Below are 18,576 nucleotides of genomic sequence, written 5' to 3'. Positions count from 1 at the left end.
GCGGGCCTTTTGTACGGAGATGATGAGTGATGGAAGACCGTCTTTTTTGACATCCGCCGGTGGCCGATGGTGAACCTCAAAACCTTGGGACTATGTGGAGGTTATACCGGGCAGGGCCCAGTGGTCTGCCGCCCGGTTGTGGTCAAATGCAAATGCAATCGACCGATGAAGACGAACGCTCGTGCTTTTGTTGGTTTATTGTGAGATTCCTAGGTTGGCAGAAGAACTAGTCCCTGTGGAATAGCTTCGTTTGCCGGATCGGTGGACAGCCCCAGCACGCAGATGTGTTAACATGCTTTATTGCAGTCGTGTGGGTGCGTTTGGATCCGTCTTAAGAATTGTGCATGATTTTACGTGGAGAAGGTTTGCTTTTTTGGAGGGAGGATGCGAGCTGTCTGTTCTCTCCTAAGGAGAAGGGATTGATTTTTTTATGAACAGGGTTGTTTTAACATGAAACGGAATCATTCATGGTTTGGGTTACAGTGTAGCGCACAGAATTTGCAATTGGAATAATGTGCTTCTACGTGTAGCAAAAAATTGTGAAGTATAAAGTATTCTTATATTCTTACAACATATAACAAAAAATTGTCACAACAGTGTTTTTGTTTGTTACTATCCAATGCCTGAAAAGATACAAAATAGCCATCTAACCACAATAGCCAACCCGGATGCATTCAACTTCCATCGCTGCAATAGTCATACCAATAGTATCAGAAATAAAACAACTGCATCCACCTAAGGAATAGAACACACAACAACAACAAACAGACCTGAACAACAACCCCACAACCGAGCATGCCGGGAATAGGGCAAAGCATAAGGAGGAAATACCTTACTATTAATGTTCATTGTTTCAGTCACACATGGTGTTGACAATACGGCAACGTGCCGTCATACTGAATACTAAATAAAATAAATAAAATATAACACAACATAAAAGAATCTCAACAATTCATCAATTCATCTGAACTTTGGCCCAAAGTAGGTGTAGTTTTCGACCTGATGTAGTGATCTCTGTGGTTTGGGTTTATAGCAGGCACAGACTACCGCAGTGGTGATAGCAAAGAGTCCTGAAAGTTTTCCATCCACCTTCACCTGCATTTGTTATTGGCCATTACCATTCTTACAAACCTTTTAAATTAGGAGTGGGTTTTAAATGCGCTCAAATATTAGCAAATGCTGCTTTATCGATCGATTAAAGGACGCAAAGAACGTAGATAATGCTCTGCCATCCTTTCTTTGCCGTATGCTGAAGTTAGGGTAGGACTTTAAATAAAATAAAGTAATTATTGCTTCAAACTGCTACTTGGGTTGTCGCATTTACCAGTGGATCATTTTTGGGTGTATCCTAAGCAATTGGTTAGGAGTTGTTGAACTGGTTAGGACTGTAATACAGAAGCATTAAAGTGGGGTAGTGGATTTCTCCTTAAAGGCGCGAGAGGATTCATTGATCTTGGCTAGAGTCAGCATCTATCCTGGGGTTTGTTTGTCAACTGTCAACTGTGTCAAGAGCGATGGCAACATTCGCGCTGTCGGAAAAGATGACGTTAGGATAGGTTAGGGTTATTCTTTTGCTGCTATTAGAAGGGCCATTCTAATAGCAGATCACAAAACTAACGCTTTTACATTTTTGAGAGCGGAACAAGGAGGTTAAAAGCGACTTCCTGAAGGGAGAGAGTGGAAGAGAGTAATGAAACAGTAAAATTAAATAAAACCAATCAAAAGTCAACCACAAATAAGTGTGCTGCAAGCGATGGAAATTATTGTACTAAACGTTAAAACATCAGTTATAATCTAATATTCATAAATTATGCACCACACTGTACTGTTCAATGTGGTTAAATTTTGTTGTTGTTTGCTGTGCCTTACCCATCCCACCTTTTCTACGAGGTGCAAATTCATTAATCTCAACATGAATGGAAAAGGCTTGCTAAGTGACGGACCGATCGTAATGACATTCAAACTTACCGCCCTTGCCAACCCTTGAATGATGGGCCGTCCCCTGTTCCCACCCCAGCACAATCCGTTCACAATGCGTTCTATGTCCCGCTTGACGGGGGGAAGTTCGGATGTTTTTTTTTTGCGTGTTTTTGGGAATCTCGCTTTTCCTTTCACGATCGTTCCTATCGCCGTCTCGCGATCTTACGCTATCATTCTGATTGTTCTCGTTGGGACTGTTGTTGGGCTCTCGCTCATCTGCATCGTGCATCTCAGCTCAGCAGACCGTTCTATTCGTAACCGGCGCACCTGTGCGTTCCGATCTGCGCTGAGGTATTGTGATTAGTGGACCGCATTTTCGTGTAATGTTGCCGATTTTTTTCCCGCTTCTTGCTTTATTTATTTGACTCACTTTTTTTCGGGGGTGGTCACCGTACGTCTGCCTTGCCCCGACCGCTGGTAACTTAGCGGCCGTTCGAAAGGTGGCACAGGTTGTTGTATAAATAAAATTGCCAACGGCAACACCGATGATAGTTTGGTGTCGGTGTTTGGATAGTGCAGATTATCGATCGGTTCGCTCCGTGCAGATTAGCTTGATTTTTCTGTGAATGGTGGGAAGCGGTGTCGAAGCAGTAGTTTGTCGCGTTTAGTAGTGTTTAGGGACATATTAAACCATCTAAGTTAATAGTACCTCAAGATGACTAGCTTCAGCTTTACGGTAAATGTGAAGGAAAGAAACAAGATAACGGATAGTGTTTATCAGCAAGAAACGTATTCGCTTTCATTCTAGCAGTTTGCACTGGTGCTTGTGATTGTGGCGTGCGGTGTTACCGCCAAACCCCAGAATCAGTATGCGCACAATAGCTACAACAAGAACACGGGTGTACGCAACACGTCCGTTGGTCATCGGTTAAACAACCAGCACCAACAGTACCAGCAGCAGCACCAACAGGAGCATCAGCAGCATCAGCAGCAGCAACAACAACAGCATCAGTCCCAGCAACACTTCGCACACCAGCGTCAGCCGCAAGCTTTAAGAGCACCGCTGCTACCGCCGCATAATCCTACTCAGTTCAGTCAACGGTTGCAGGTGAGTTATAATAATGCATATTTTTAAATTGATTTCACCAAGGTTTTGTGTAGATGAAAAGCAAATGCTTAAGTTTCAATTGATTGTGTGACTAACATTTCAAAACGTTTATATTAAATAGAAATATTAATTTTTTTTCTTCTTTGGTCCTATAACCTAAACCATTGCTGGTGTCCTTATATGCAGGATATAGGTCGTTGTAGAAATTATGCGTTTCTTTAGTTTTTCCAACTTATCTTAATAATCCAATCAATCATCCAATTAATCAAACATTTTGTGATACACTTGATTATTGTTTACGAAATTGTGGAAGGCTTTCGTTCATTTTAAAGATCGTAAAACGGTTATTAGATAATACTGAGCTGAATTGACTTATAGAGTTTTATGTTGTCATTTTTAGATATGTTTTTCTTATAACTGTAGAGTGTCCTTACGGCGTGTAGAGTTGCCTTGATGATACTACGTAATGTGACATTGAGTTCTCACTACGGGAGAACAGTCTGAATACAGTTTGATCCCAGATCCAGCTGAAGCTGAAGATCAGAACCGTTATTGCCTCTGCTATCGGTCCTCCATATTTAGCTTCACTAATTTAAAAGGCCCGGTGGTACAGGCAACAACGGTGCCGGTTTTCATACGCCAGAACCGGGGTTCAAATTCCATCCGGACCGTTTCCCCGTAGTGATGACTGACTATCCAACTACGTGGTATCAGCAAGTCAAATAACCCATTCCATCTCCGGCGTGATCTAGGAAGACGTTAAGGCAAGAAGAAGAAGAAGAAGGAGAATAAGAACTTATATAGCACATATAAAACACATGAAGATAATTCATACGATAACTCACGGTTGGAAAATATGAATTCTTCTATCAAATAAACTAGATTTACTTCAATGGGCTCTTGCAAACTTATCAAGCAAAAACGAAAAAATTATCTGTGTTATCAGAGTAATTGAGTAAAATTAAGTAATAATCAGAGTCAGAGTAATAATAATATGTAATTGCAAGCTGCACCATACACCAGAGAAGTTTATACGAGCTAAATCAAATAGGAGAATTAACGTTCAGGCTCCGCCAGATTCAAACTCAATACTTAATATAAAGTACTACTTTTTGAAGACATTTCGAGAATTAAAAAACCTCTTGAACCATCACGAAACGCTCCCTTTCCGATGCGTTCAATGAGCAATTTCTTTCCTAAACAACAGTAAATCTAGTCTGTTCGACGCTTGACATTCAATTCTATCTCTTACCGTTGTACTTTTCATTCCAAACCTCTGTCTAGCAACCTTTCCCGAACGCGATCCGTCCCTTCGTACCGATCACCTCGTACAGCAACGATGTTTCGTATGATGGCAGCTACTCGTACGCGTACACTACCGGCGACGGACAGCAGCAACAGGCTCAGGGATACCTGAAGAATGCCGGCCGAAAGGATCTCGAGGCCCAGTCCGTGCAGGGCTCGTACTCGTACACGTCACCCGAGGGCCAGCTGATTACGGTGACCTACATTGCCGATGAGAACGGTACGATCATCCCCACGCTCCGAAGGTCGTACCCATCCCAACGATTCGCTAACGTTCGCTTTCGTTCGGTTTTGCTAGGTTTCCGGGCCGAGGGTGCCCATCTCCCCACACCGCCACCAATCCCGGAGGCGATCCAGAAATCGCTCGCCCTGATTGCCCAGACGCAACCGGTTTCGGCACAGTTCAACGCCGCCTACAACCAGCCCCGTTTCCACCAGACCGGTCACGTACCTTCAGCCAGCGGACACAACTACAACCGATACGGTTAAACTAAGGCGACGCAACTTTCCCCTTACTGACTGACCCCATACCATCCTTTTGGTGCAGGCATCGATCGTACTCAGCATGACAGGTACCCCACATATGTCTGTTACAACATACAACAAACGTTAAACGTTTTGGCCTAATCAAACGCTTGCCACATTCTACCGGAAGAGGGTCCGGATGGATTCTTTGCGGTGCTATTAAAATTACAATGGAGATTCCACGCACAGCGTCGCGCTTGTTCCGATCGGAAAGACCGCGATCGCTCGGCGAACCTCACATACGAAACAGACACAGCCGTTTGGATGAACACAGCCTTCTCCACCTTTCCCACCTTTTTCATCTCCCCCTCACTAACAAGAGGATGCAATCTGTCCATTCAGTCGTAAACTACAAGATACATACACGATGCGATACGCCAACCAAACGTAAGGTTGTAAATCTCTTTCCACTGTCATTCGCCGCGTGTCTACATCTCATCGTGCACCAGGATCGGTATCGCTAAAATGCGCAATTAATATGCAAATTGATTTCGAGCTCGTTTTCCGAAACGGAGGGAAAACACTGTCAGCTTTTGTCCGTCATTTTGCAGTGGTACAAGCAAAACCTCATCATCACCGATTGATTAAGAAACAATGTATACAACGTTTGTTTGTTTGCTCCCTGACTCCGGCTACCACTGCAGCATACAAACAGATAAATTGATGGTGATCGCAAGCAGAGGGTGCCCCGGGCTTATGTTACTTCCCGACCCGGTGAACGACAAGCATGTTTGACACGTTGTAATTGCTTTACACACATTAACACTTGTTAGGAAGGATAGCAATGAAGGGTTGTGCGGCTGATGGCTGTCAGTCTGGAGCAATCTTTTAATACCTCAATTTGTTTGTTTTAAACGATAACGATTTTTTGTTGTCCTTTTTTCTGTTTTTTCTCTAAGAAATTAAAATCATACTAGAACAATTTCCATCCAACTGGAAAGCAGAACGGCTACTGGCCGCAGGATGCCCACAGGAAACACACAATTAGTACAACTAGCTCAGCGATCTTCAGCTTCACCGGTGTTTGACTCCGATGATACTGTAATAACCTCCGGAACTAACTCATCGTGTTTTTTTTATGTTGTTTGTACATAGATTGTAGATTGTTGTATCGACTGCAAATAAAGAACAATGCTTCTTGCAAAGCTTTTTGACTTTTTTCTAAAATCTAGTTATGGAAGAATATGACTTAATTTCAATGAACCGCGTGAAGACACCTTGAAGCGGGTCGTTACAAAAAGTGCACACTACATGAATAAAGGCGGACGAAATAAATTCATAAAGAGTAGGTTACACACCAGGAATACAGGTTAAAAACGCAGTCACAAACCACGTTAATTTCACGGCACATATGTACATAAAAATGGATCAGAGACGCCTAATCGAGTACTCTACGTCGAGCATCGATCTTGTGCGGAGCGATCTCGGTGGGACGTATAGGCTAAGGCCAGATAGTTGCGCCGGCGAGTCGATCCGATTGTCCAGGAGTTCCGCAACAGACTGCTCGGTCGTTTGGTGGTGAAACATTTTGAAGTAACAGGTGACTCAAGATATAATAACTTTTTAACCAGCACCGGGGTTCAAACCCCATGCGGACCATTCTCCCGTAATGAAGACTGACTATTCAACTATGTGGTATCGGAGAGTATATTAAGTTACCTAGACTCTCCGAAAAACGCTTGAAATTATGTATTTATGTAATTGAAATGTAATTGATGACACTGTGGCATATAGCCGTCACACTAAAATAAATAAAATAATTTAAATGTAACTCTTACCAGCTTAAAGTTTCTGGGGAGATTCCGATCAACAGCAATTCTGTCAGGCCGTTTGTAACGAAAAGTAGCTTGATCACCGTTTTATCGCCACCGTTGCTTCAGTGAACAAGAGTTTTTAATGTAGTTAATTTTTATGTCATCACTTATGTCCAGCTTCACTTATGTCTAGGCACGGTTAGAATTCCCTTTTCATAGGTGTAGTATTTTCTAATCTTTCTTCAATAATTTTGGCGTTTGAGAGAGGTCACTTTTCACACCGGAACCGATAATCAAATCCATCTGAACCGTATCCCCGTGGAGATGTTTCACTGTGTATATAAAAAACTAAATGATGATTAATAAGAAAAAGGAATATATTTAATATAGAAATAATAAAGAAGTTCTGTTATTTTGTTCCATAGAAATTACTCCACCAATAATGTTTGACTAGATGTTAATTCAGTTTCTCCTATTAAGATAGTTCATGACTGAGGAGTGCAAGAGCACTCACTGTTACTGTGGCTAAGCTGAGGTGTGTCAGATCTTACTTTACTCGTAGATAAAGATATTAAGGATCCACATAGTCTAAAATATCTACCATTGCCATGTGCCATTTTTAGACCAATAAGTTAATCAGTATTATTTGGACCCCTGTACAACAATACAGAATTGACTGACAAGAATTTATAGAAAAAACACGTACCTATACTTTTTTAATTTGCTGCCTTGCTTCCGTGAGGCATTGTATCCTTTTTGTCGCGCTAAGGGCCTTCTATTCTATTTGGCCTTCTAAAATTCTCACTACATACAGCTCCTGCCTCGACTTTGTTCATTCTAGTATAAGTAAAGGTAAACTCAGAGTAATTCTGCGAGGCATTTTTTTTTAAATAATTCTGTGAAAGACGATTGATATGACGATTGCTCATATGACTCATAGGCTATAATGGGCCGGATAACTTTTCATTAATTTATACAAATATAATTTCAAACTAATAAATAACCTCCGGTTGACAATACGACAACGTGCTATCATACTTAATAATAAATAAATAACCAGGTTCTGCAAAAACTTCATGAATGATGAGACCATATGATTTTCATTCCGAGTTAACTATACATTTAGCGAAGGAACGAAAAATGTCCAACGGCTGTTCCACTGTTATAGTGAATGCCAATTGTATACTTCTAGGCGTAGAAATGCACGATGGTTGAAGCTTTGCAAATGAAAGCTTTTCATTTACAATTTTATTAGTTCACTGGTCGTAGCCAAATTTAAATAAGATAAGGAAGCTAGATTTGTTTTTAAATTCAAATAAATCACTCCATTATATTCAATTCATACATTAAGTTGTCATTTTCTTTATAGCTTAACTTCAAAGTCGGTGTTATCCATCGGTGTTATACAATTCTAGCAGATGTCTTAACGATTTATATTCAGTTTTTTGGTTACTAGTACTAGTCAGAGAGCTCATCGTTATGGAACCAAATGAAAAATCTTATTTTATTTATTTATAATTAATAATGACGGTCCAGTGCCGTATTGTCAACACCGCTTGTGTTGAATAAACTTTATAATCAAACTGATAAGGCATTTCCTCCTTAATCTTTGCCTTATCCCGGGCATACTCGGATACCAAATGAAAAATCTTAAATTTTTATTTCTATCGAATAAAACCATTAAATGTTGATGAATGTAGAATAAACATGCCAATCGACACGATTTTCAAACAAACCTTTAACGAGCCGAATGCATCTCCCTCGCCACGTGCATAGAATGTTACCGCTGACACCCAAACCCACCACCTCCTCTATGTACCCAATCACACTGGCACCGTTTAAGCAAACCATAAGCAGTGAAGCATAAGCAGTTCCGGTTTGCCCTTTACGGTTCAAGCACCTGCTTCCCAGGACCACGCTACGAGTGGTTGGATCGATGAATCAGCCTGGCAAAACGTGCGACAAACACGAGATTCGATTCTTAATGTCGCATTTCGACTTTGATTCGCCCGATTCTCACCCGTCCGCACCTCACATCATCACACATTAGCGGGTAACATTGTTGTAATGTGGAAAATCGATTCGAACGATCCAATCCGTCTAATCACCCGAGCCGGGACAATCATCATCACGAGTGTTGCTACGATCGCTAGAGATCGTGTCGTTCGTTCTGTGAAGCGGTCCGGTTGCAAACGAGAATTGAGCAAAAGAACACGATCATCCCTTGCGCCTTTGTGCGGTATGTAAGTGGAAAAGGGATGAGTTAAATTTTATCGGTGGAACTCATTCCAAATTGATGATTACAAATTTGCAATGCAAGTGACGGTTCGAAAACGGGCCGAGTCTAAGAAAGAGGAATAGCTTTGAGGTTGATCGGTACGGCGTGAAACTTTTGGTAAAAAAAATTTGTTTGCCTTGCCAGTGTGCTTGATGATGCGATCTGATCGTAATCGTTCAGCTATCAGTGTCCCTTCACTCCTTAAGATAACATCAATGGACAAGGCTATGTTCGCGTGCCCGCCACGGGGACGTCAGTCAAGTCCAAAAAGTAGATGTTGAAATGGTGATGTTTGTCACATATGGGCGCATGGTAACGAGATGATCACTTCTCCCGGTCGATGAAGGCAACCCGTGAAGATGATTCGAATGCCAGCTCACATTACACGCTATCACCTACGGTCTGCTGTACCCTCACTTTTATTGCAGGGCGAGGTACCAATATGTGCTGCAGTGCTAAATATATCCAAGCACAAAGCGAGTCAACAGCTTCAGTAACAGATCTCCCTTTCTTGCTAGGTCAAGAATTTTTTAGCTTTCGATTGTCAAACCATTTTAGTCGGCAATTAAGTAATTACTGGGAAGATGATGGCTGCAACGGTGAATGCAGTTCGGTGCGTTCAAGAAGGTTGCTTAATTTGTTCCAGCGCAGTGAAATCAGTTTTATGCGCCAACGACCATAGCACAGGGAATTGCAGGCAAATGGCACTTGGGTTCAATTGGTGCTGCGAAATAAAAAGAGATAGTGTAGAAAAAGCAATGGCGACGAGAGCATTGGTTTCATCCGCTGGGAGTTGCTCAATCACCGAAAAATTAAATGGTGGCTGCAGGGGGGATTGGGAAGCGAATCGGGAGGTTCAATTGACATTTTATCTTTCTATTGGAAAGGAGCTTTATTTTTATGAAATATGAATGGGAGCATAAAGTCACTGAGCATGAGAATGCAAATCAATGTTATGAGAAAGGTTTTTCTCACTTTTGAAGCCTTCGTTAGGTTTCATAAAATTAGCAAATCGATAGACAAAACAATAGCATATTTGAGTTAGACCAACAAAAATGAAAGAAATAAGTTCGAATTAACCTTATGCCCGGGATAAGGCAAACGGCAGGGAGGAAATGCCTTGTGACATTTTTGTAAATTTTTGATTTGTTGATAACGTAGTCATCACAAGCGGTGTTGACAATATGGCGGAGAGTAGAAATAGCTTGTATTGTTCTAGTGGCTCAATCAAAGAAATAATGGACTCTTAAAATGCTTTATGGCTTTACACTGAAATTTAATCGACAACTCAAAGCGTGAGCAACATTGTTATTTAATAATGAATCAAATATTCTTAGTTTGGCTTAGGAAAATTTTATTTTAAATTACTACGTTTCGTAGCGCGTCTAACAAGAATAATTACGCATTTTTATTTTGTCACAATACATTGAAGTGTGGTGCATTTTAAAAAAAATGAAGGATAATTTGTTGGCTATCATGTTCAGTCATATTTTTCAATGGGATAAAAATCACGGTTCTGCTGTGTAAAGACTGGTGAGAACTGTCGCCTCTAACACCACTTAACTCCTTGGATGAACCATGCAATGATGTGGCAATTTAATTCGATTAAGATTTGGAGACTTTCTGCCACCTGGCCGCCCCATAATACTAAAATAAAACATTGTGTTACTACGCATCTTCAGCACTTTTCATGCTGATTTTGTACATCGTTTCCTAATTGTATGTTCTTGGCTTATCTCGGCAATGTTCGGTTGCAAGTAAAATGGGTTTCTGGCGGTGGTTTTTACTGGTGTTATGGCAGGTACTTTGGAGAGTTGAGAATTGTGTGTAGTGATGTTAACACTTAGTTTGATTCTTTTGCTGTGATGGATCAATTATGGTGATGGAGGTAGGGCGCTCCCCATCACTGCAGTGCTCTCCCAGCAGTCCAACGGTGTCAGTTCCAGCTCGACCAGGTCAGCATCCGATACAAAAATGATCGGCGAGTTCTATATTCTGTTGCCTCGTCATTTAATAACGAGTGGCACTGCAAAAAACATTTAAGATGTAAACAACGCAACATATGACAAAAAGGAATGATGCAAAAGGAAAAGGGTAGGATAATACGAAATCATATGCCAAGACCGTTGTCTCCGGCGAGTCGGTAAATGATCCATCATGTTGGAAAACTCTGCTCTGTTGCCTGCCGATATGCTCAACTATGCCTACCAAGGAGGGTCTGACGGTTTTGAATTGTACCCAGGATCACAGGTGAAAAGGTGATCTGCATCGGGAATCATCTCACAGCAGCCTACACACTTTTTTTTTGGGCCAGAGTTTTACGGTTCGGATGAGCATTTAATGCAGAATGATTAGTCATTAGTCATTAGACATTAGTCGAGCCCTTCGAACCAGGACTGGTGAGCCACTTGCTTTGAGATAGAATAAACGAAACGCTCGAGTGCATCTGTGAAAAATTGGTCGGCTCTAAAATGCCCTTTTTTGACGTCTGTTTTGGTCAGTGAGTTAGCCCTCTCATTGCCAGGAACTCTACAACGAATGAGAGCCTAAATTAGCGAAATCCTAAACGTTTTGTAGAACATTCAGACGGTTCAATGATTTTTATACTAATCTCATCTTCGCACATGCTCTTAGATGCTTTTATCTCACGATAAAAGGCACCCTTCTACTATAATTTATAGTGGCAAGATTGTGAGAATATACTTAACTGCATATAATAATCATTTCCATACGTCAAACGTTACACATACTTTCCTGTACACAGTTCAAAAAAGATTATTTGAGGCAAGAAACAGATGCTCTGGTGCTTTGAGAAAACATTATAAGAGCTTCCCTAGAAGATAAGAACTTTGATCGTGAGTACACGTTGAAATGCCTTCTAAAACATTAAAGGTAAAATTACACTTATCCAATTCAATGCGAAGCATAAACGTCCTTAATCTACTTTACTTGCATTATTTACTTGCAAAAATTCTAAACAAAAGCAATATATTCTACAGCAGTATACCCTCCTTTACATTCACAAAATATCGCTTCAGCCCTTTCTTTTAATCACTTATTCCCATATCTGATTCCACAAAGAAATCGTGTTTCCACAAGAATGATAAATGCGAAAAAAAATGCTAAAATTCTGCATACCACAAGTCACAAATCGTGCGAAAGGATTCCACCATGCCAGCAAACGCATCCGTGACAGCTACAGATCAATCAAATGTCGACCTTTTTATGCTGCACAGCCAATCACACTTACTCACACACACTCACCGGCAACGTGCGCTGACAAACCAATTCCGAAGGAACCTTCTTCCACACAAAAAAAAAAAAAAATGCTCCAAAAGCCACCCCAAATGTCAAATCATTCGTTTTGTTGATGCGCTAAAGCACGAAACTGATTTGCTTCAATTTGCAAAAATTAGTTCTATCGCCATCTTCAGCGCTCCAGTTCCGCCCCAAAACAGATGAGCCACGGATGCACATTTGTCGTTTGGCGTACCTTGTGTTGCTATGTTACAGCCCTGCTTCTTCCCATTGTTGCTCCCTTTCGTTGATCTAGCACTGAACTTTGGCTAAACGATGCGCAATGCTATATTAGTGCATACTGCAGCTGGTTGAAGAAGCACAGCCAGCCAACCAGCCAGCCAGCCAACCCTATAATCTCACCAACCTTTGGTCTTTTCTGTGTGTTTTCAGAGCCAAGGTCATACGCGTCCGCGTACCGAAGCATCAGCGATCAACGCTTACTAAAGTGACAGTAGTGCACCTGGAGTTGGAGTTCCCTTTTTACCAACCCCCTTTCACCACCCTTCTCCCAATTCGCTCACCGACCATTGACGGGTTTTGCTGTAATAATAACTTGCACACATGCTCGCTGACACCGAGATCGCCAAGGTGATCTTATTAATGCTTGTCGAACAGAATCGCACGAAACAAAACATCCCTTTAGCGGGTGAAGGACTACGCACGGAATGGGGTACAATTGCGGGGGATGCTCTTTTGATGAGGTAGCCAAACAGGGCAGGCAGGGATGGAAAGAGGTGATGATGCTGTGCAAAATGCTAGACCACAGAATGGCAGACCCGAGAACCGACCGGGTCGATTTGTTTGCCAACGGAACGCATCTCCAAGGGTAAAGACAGTCACTTGCCATCCTATTGGTAGGCAACTGGTAGATCTGTCGAACGAGTGCTCGAATCGATCGTCGGTGGCGTACGAAATTTCCGTTCTAATACAGAACTGGTGGTTTAAAATCTGCACGTTTTATTTATTGGTTAAAGGGAGCTCTCTTCCTGTAAGAGCCAAAGCATCCGATCACACTCAAGGCAAATGATGTTTAAAAATACACAAAGACGGCCTGCGCATGCGTACGAGCCTTGAAGCCGGTAAGAGGTGTCAGTATCATACACTCGTGCCTTTACTGGGTAACTGATCGCTAGATCCTTTCCCCTTCGTAGGGCCAGCTTCAAGAGTGCATCCTTGATGGGATCGAGTGAGATAGTGCACCGCGTGCACTTACGGCGAACCAACGGGACCGGATGAGCAATCGCGATCGTGATTAACCGTGCTAAACGATACCGGTCATCATCATGATGCTCATCATCGGTAGCGATCGTGTAACGTCAAATCTAATGATCGCTCGATGGTTCTCCACAGTGTCATACTTCCAGCCTCCGAATGCAGAGAGTCCGATGTTTGAGGATGGCATTGATTGTATGGCACATTCCATACATCATCCGTGTGCTCCGAAGCAACACAACATACATGCTCACTTGCGTGCCGCTGGACAGTGGAATCTTTTAATTGTGGAAATTATTTCTGTCTGTCCATGTGTTGTTCTCTGCAGAACTCACACATACGCAGATGCACGCTAATAGTCTGTTTGATGGGCCTTTAATTAGTAAATCAGTTTGATGAGTTGATGAATTGATTTATTTTGCTACGCAAGTGATGCCCAACTGCATTGCCACAGTTCTGTGTTTTCAAACGTAAAGCTGAAGCTTTCTAAACTGAGCTTTCATAGCGTGGCCAAGGTACACGCCACCGGTTAGAATTACGTGGATACATGGAAAATCTTACCCAAAACGTATCCGCATGACGAGCCGCAGGCTAGGCTATGAATAAATAGCTCAAGCTTACCGCCAGTAGCAAAGAACACCAAAACGGAACTTCTGTACCGATGGCCTTCACCCAGTCAGTGATCGATTCTTAAAATAAGCATCATTAATGTGTGTGTGTGTGGCGTGCATGCTTCCTGCAACCGAAATAATAGGTTTAAGTTTCACGCTTGGTAATGTAAATGAGGTGTTCAAAAGGTTATTTAGCAGCAAGTTTAAAGGTTTTAAAGCAAGTCATGTGCAGTTTTGGTACGAATGTAATTGTTTTGGCGGGATCTTAAAGCTTGGTGTTGTTTTTTGTTCTAAAACATCAATAATTTTACGCTCTATCTCTTACTAGGCATAGAGTGCCTTGCTTATATTGCTTACGGTGCGGTACCATCGTCAGCCAATCCAATAACTGAGCATTTCCGATGGAACCATCAACTCTTTCACTTCATCTTAATTTAGGTCTACCACACCTACCTCTGAGGAGGACGGCCTAAAAAGATTTTAGGCAATGAATCGTCCGGTGATACTCTCATGACTTTACCAGCCTGCTGCAGCCTAGCGCGTCTGATTATCAGGGCAATAGTGAGGGCTTGTCCAGTACTAGGACTATAAATATTATATACGGTCTCAACTTCGATTTGGCTCGACAAGAGTCTTTAATGAAGAAGTTTTATCAGGCTGTGTATCTCCTAGATCTCAATAATTACATCGTTGTCGAGGCTTTCGACCGAAGATAGATACAATTTTGGCCGACTTAAATGTCACCTATGTGATTCTGTCACATGAGCGGCCCTATGGTGAGGTGACAGCGTTGCCGGTCCCCAAACGGCAGAATCGGAGTTCAAATTTCATCCAGACCGTTCCCCCGTAGTGAGGACTTGACTATCCAAATCCGTGGTATCAAGAAAATAATCGAGTACGTCGTAGTAAGCCATTAGATGGCGTGATCTTAGATGGTCGTCAAGCCAAGAAGAAAAAGTGATTCTGTCACCAGTGGTAAATTCTCTGGACTCTGTTTCATACACCAGGCTTCCTGATGGACACTTCAATGCCATCTCTCATCTCTGGTTAGGCCAACGACGCCTCCTCCATCCATGTGCACGAAATAAAAAGACCTACCGCCTGACTGGGCCTGACGAGTTTAATTCGGTGCACGTTGGTTGGATCATTGTACAGCTCGTCAATGTAGGGGCTCCACCATCGTCCTTACACACACGGGGCCATTATGAGGATCTTCCTCTCGATCTACTTAAAGTGTTTCGTCTGCTTAAAGTGGAAAAACTGTTTATATCAGGGGCGTATGTGAGTACTGTGTGAGTACTAAGTGACGGGAAATAGTATAAAACCAGCTTTATATATGATTTTAGAATTCCTTAAAAGCATTGATCAGTATTTTTATTTTTTGCGTCATTCGGTTTATTTTGAGTGATTTGCGAGAGGTTTTGGAAGGTTTAGAATTGATTTCTACTTGATTTAATGATAAGATCGTTTTTTTTTTTCAAAATCTTGATCAAAGTTCTATTGGCCAATACATTTTTCGATCAGACAATTGTGAACAATACATTTCAATCTTTAAAAAAGATCAATTGCAAAGTAATACTGCTTTGGATTTTTTAAAAATATTCAAGAAATTTCCATCCTATCCTTTTGATCGATTACTAAGGATCATCAATGTAAACGCTAATATATCCCCTAGGGGTACTTCAATCAGCATCAACTTGGACCACACGGCACTGCACAAGGATATCCGTCGATCCATGTGTGGCTTCATTTCCTACTCGCGCACAAGCATCATGCCCAACATGGCTGGCGAAACATTAAACAGACCTGACGGAAATGGAGCATCGAATGTCAGACAGTACCATCATGCCGTTGGCAAACGGTCGCTTTCCTTGACTTGCCCACCACGCTCACTGATCCTGATTGGAAATCAATTAAATCATTATCCTATCAAATCCACCATCCCCAGCCCAGCGGCAAACCCAGCACAGTCCCTAGCAGTAACGGGGAGTAATTATTGCATCAATCCGCAACCTTTCGCATCGGCACCGTGCGATGGGTGCAAATGTCAAATGTGCTGTCGGCATGTGCAGATGTTTCGTACGATTCGCTAGCGCGCACGCTCTCTCTCGCCCGAACTTGGTTCTTAATTTTCGCATCCACATCCCGCATAGCTGGGGCTGGCGTTTTGGAATGCTTCGCTGACGACTCCGGTGCCAAAAATGTAGGTCATCATCGACACATTGCGCGCGCGAGCTCGATCAATCGGATGCGAAACAAAGCACGACGGTACACGAATCTTCTTCAAATCACGTGCGACGAATCAAGCTGATTCGGATGTTTCGGTAAAAAGGGGGTCTCTGGCAAGAGGGAGAAGAAGAGAATAACAAGCATCTACGAGGGTGCGACATGATTGCAATCTTCGTTGGAGAACGTCTAAGGTGGCGAAGGTGGCAAGAGATCGACGATAATCTCCATTGATAACGATCTGCGCGGGACCGCGGGTAGCGCCACCTGATACGACACCGGGAGCGATAAATTTGGACTCGGGCTGCGCAATCGGACCATCGCGATCGTGATGCACCGTGCCGACGGCGTGCATAGTGCACGGTCGATCGAGCGCACTCCCTCAGTGCTCCATTTCACACACTACAATTTCGTTCCAATAAGACCAGGTTGCAACAAGCTTGCACCGAAACATCGATCGAGAATGAAAACCGAACGTACGATTGGGCAATCTTCCCGTGGTCGGAAAAGCGTTCCGTTTCGTTTGCATATCGGGTTGGAAGAAGCAACAGCGATGGTGCCAAAGATGCAGCCAAAGATGTCTCCGGTGGCACTTGCTGTTGCAGGTGAGCTCGGGAAATGGAGCAAACATAGGCGAAATCGTTTCATCACCGAAATTGAACCAATATCGGCAGGAAATCGACAACTGATCAATACAGTATCTTCATCGCACGTATCCGAGGTGATGCCGTTGCGCATTACGCTGGCTGACGGCGGTTAGCGATTGTATTAACTCTTACGAGCGTTACAGTTCGGTGCCTTACTGAGAGTTGCTGCAAACGATAGAATTATTGACTACAGGAGTAAATTCTCGTCTTAAACAACCTCAGCAATAAACCAAACCTCCTCCACTACTGTTTAATTCCCATGACAATCTCCTGTGCTCAGGTGCCCTTTTTCTTTCCCTTTCATCGATACGATTGCTGCTTCGCACAGCGTAACAGCCCGCAAAATGTCTAACAATCATCTTTTCGCTTATCGCCCGTCAAGGATCAACGTGTCCTCGGGAGTGAATTGTTGCCGGCACGTCACGCAGCTGTCAAAGGGTCTCTTTCGTAGCAATATTGTGTCGCACTATCGCTGCGACACAATGAGCTGCGTCGCTCATTTCCATAACTAAATCAGCGTACCGATCGTTCCATCATCGTGGCGCGCGAAAACAACACGCTGCCCTTTGAAGAACCTTACCCAACCGAAAAGGGAATTATGATTAGCGTTTCGTTTTCGATCACCCACATTTACCCTGAGTGGGATTCAAACCTCGAACGGCAAAAAATCCGCAACGGGTACTAAAAACTCTATTCTTGAACTTCAATTGAACCAATCACACACACACACACACACACACACACACACACACACACACACACACACACACACCAGACTTACACATAACAAGAAAAAAGAAACACTGTAGAGACTACTTTTGTGTTCTCGCTATCATACGAGATGGATCCATCAATCCGGAAGATTAAACCGTAGTGACATGTCTTCGGAGGGATATACAATATCCGAGATTGCTTTAAGTTGACGTGTTTGGTGGACACGGCAATCGCTACGGCAACGGAAGGAAGGAAACAAACTCTCCATCGTGGATCGTAAATTCGAAACGTTATTTATTTAATGATCGCCAATCGATCGAGCGAAACAAATGCGATGCTCAGTAGTTTAATTGATGGCAGCTCGCTGTTCTAGTGTACATTGTGTTCAATTGTTCTAAGCAGGCGCGGATCATTCTACAAATACTTAACGTTAACAGATCGTTAGGGGAAAAATAATTCTTTTACACGTGTTTTATTGTGCGTAATATTTGTGTATTATGTTCTGCCTTTTGTTACATCCTGAAATTTGTTTTAAAAATTTATTTCAAAAAAATATGCTTTGATACAATTGAACTACATCGTGTTTTTAACATGGTGTAAAAATGGTGTAGAGCCGTCTTACTCAAATAAAATAAAATAAAGAGAATAAAATTATCAATAATAGAGCAGAAGGAAGTCCCACTAGCGGCGGCTACAGCGGTGCTGGTTTTAGGATGGGCAGGACCGAAAATCAAATCCCATCCGGACCATTCTACATAATGAGAGCTGATTGTCCAACTACAAGGTATCAACAAGTCAAGTAAGCTATTAGATGGCTGGCATGTCTTAACAGGTAGTTTATCCAAGAAGAAGAAAAGCAAAAACAATAAATAATGGTTTTCCCAAATTTTTACAGTAGTTTTAAGAGCAAACAACTCAAAAAAGAAGAAAATTAAGCTTTTTAAGTTTATTATAACAGGGAACAGTGTTAATTTTG

The 18,576-nt window shown here is 42.3% G+C and overlaps 2 protein-coding genes across 2 annotated transcripts in view; both read left to right on the top strand.

Moving 5' to 3' along the window:
- Nucleotides 1–18,576, top strand: part of LOC126565600 (endocuticle structural glycoprotein ABD-4-like) — a 113,351-nt gene that overhangs the window by 40,302 nt on the left and 54,473 nt on the right. The window lies entirely within an intron of this gene.
- LOC126565280 (endocuticle structural glycoprotein SgAbd-1-like) lies at nt 2,628–4,826 on the top strand. The gene is made up of 4 exons (XM_050222443.1): nt 2,628–2,656; nt 2,729–3,028; nt 4,313–4,553; nt 4,632–4,826. Exons 1-4 carry the CDS (start codon nt 2,636–2,638, stop codon nt 4,820–4,822), a joined length of 753 nt encoding a protein of 250 aa, XP_050078400.1. The 5' UTR covers nt 2,628–2,635; the 3' UTR covers nt 4,823–4,826.

The sequence above is a fragment of the Anopheles maculipalpis genome, chromosome 3RL (genome assembly GCF_943734695.1).
Source record: "Anopheles maculipalpis chromosome 3RL, idAnoMacuDA_375_x, whole genome shotgun sequence".
In the NCBI taxonomy this organism is placed as follows: Eukaryota; Metazoa; Arthropoda; class Insecta; order Diptera; family Culicidae; genus Anopheles; species Anopheles maculipalpis.
Note: the sequence above shows the minus strand (reverse complement) of the source record. Positions and strands in the feature narration are given on the sequence as shown.

Bases quoted from the DNA above. Each gene is read 5' to 3' on its own strand.
- LOC126565280 (XM_050222443.1), top strand. From the start codon at position 2,636: ATGACTAGCTTCAGCTTTACG. The intron at 2,657-2,728 runs GTAAATGTGAAG...CTTTCATTCTAG, and splicing joins TGACTAGCTTCAGCTTTACG to CAGTTTGCACTGGTGCTTGT. The intron at 3,029-4,312 runs GTGAGTTATAAT...ACCTCTGTCTAG, and splicing joins AGTTCAGTCAACGGTTGCAG to CAACCTTTCCCGAACGCGAT.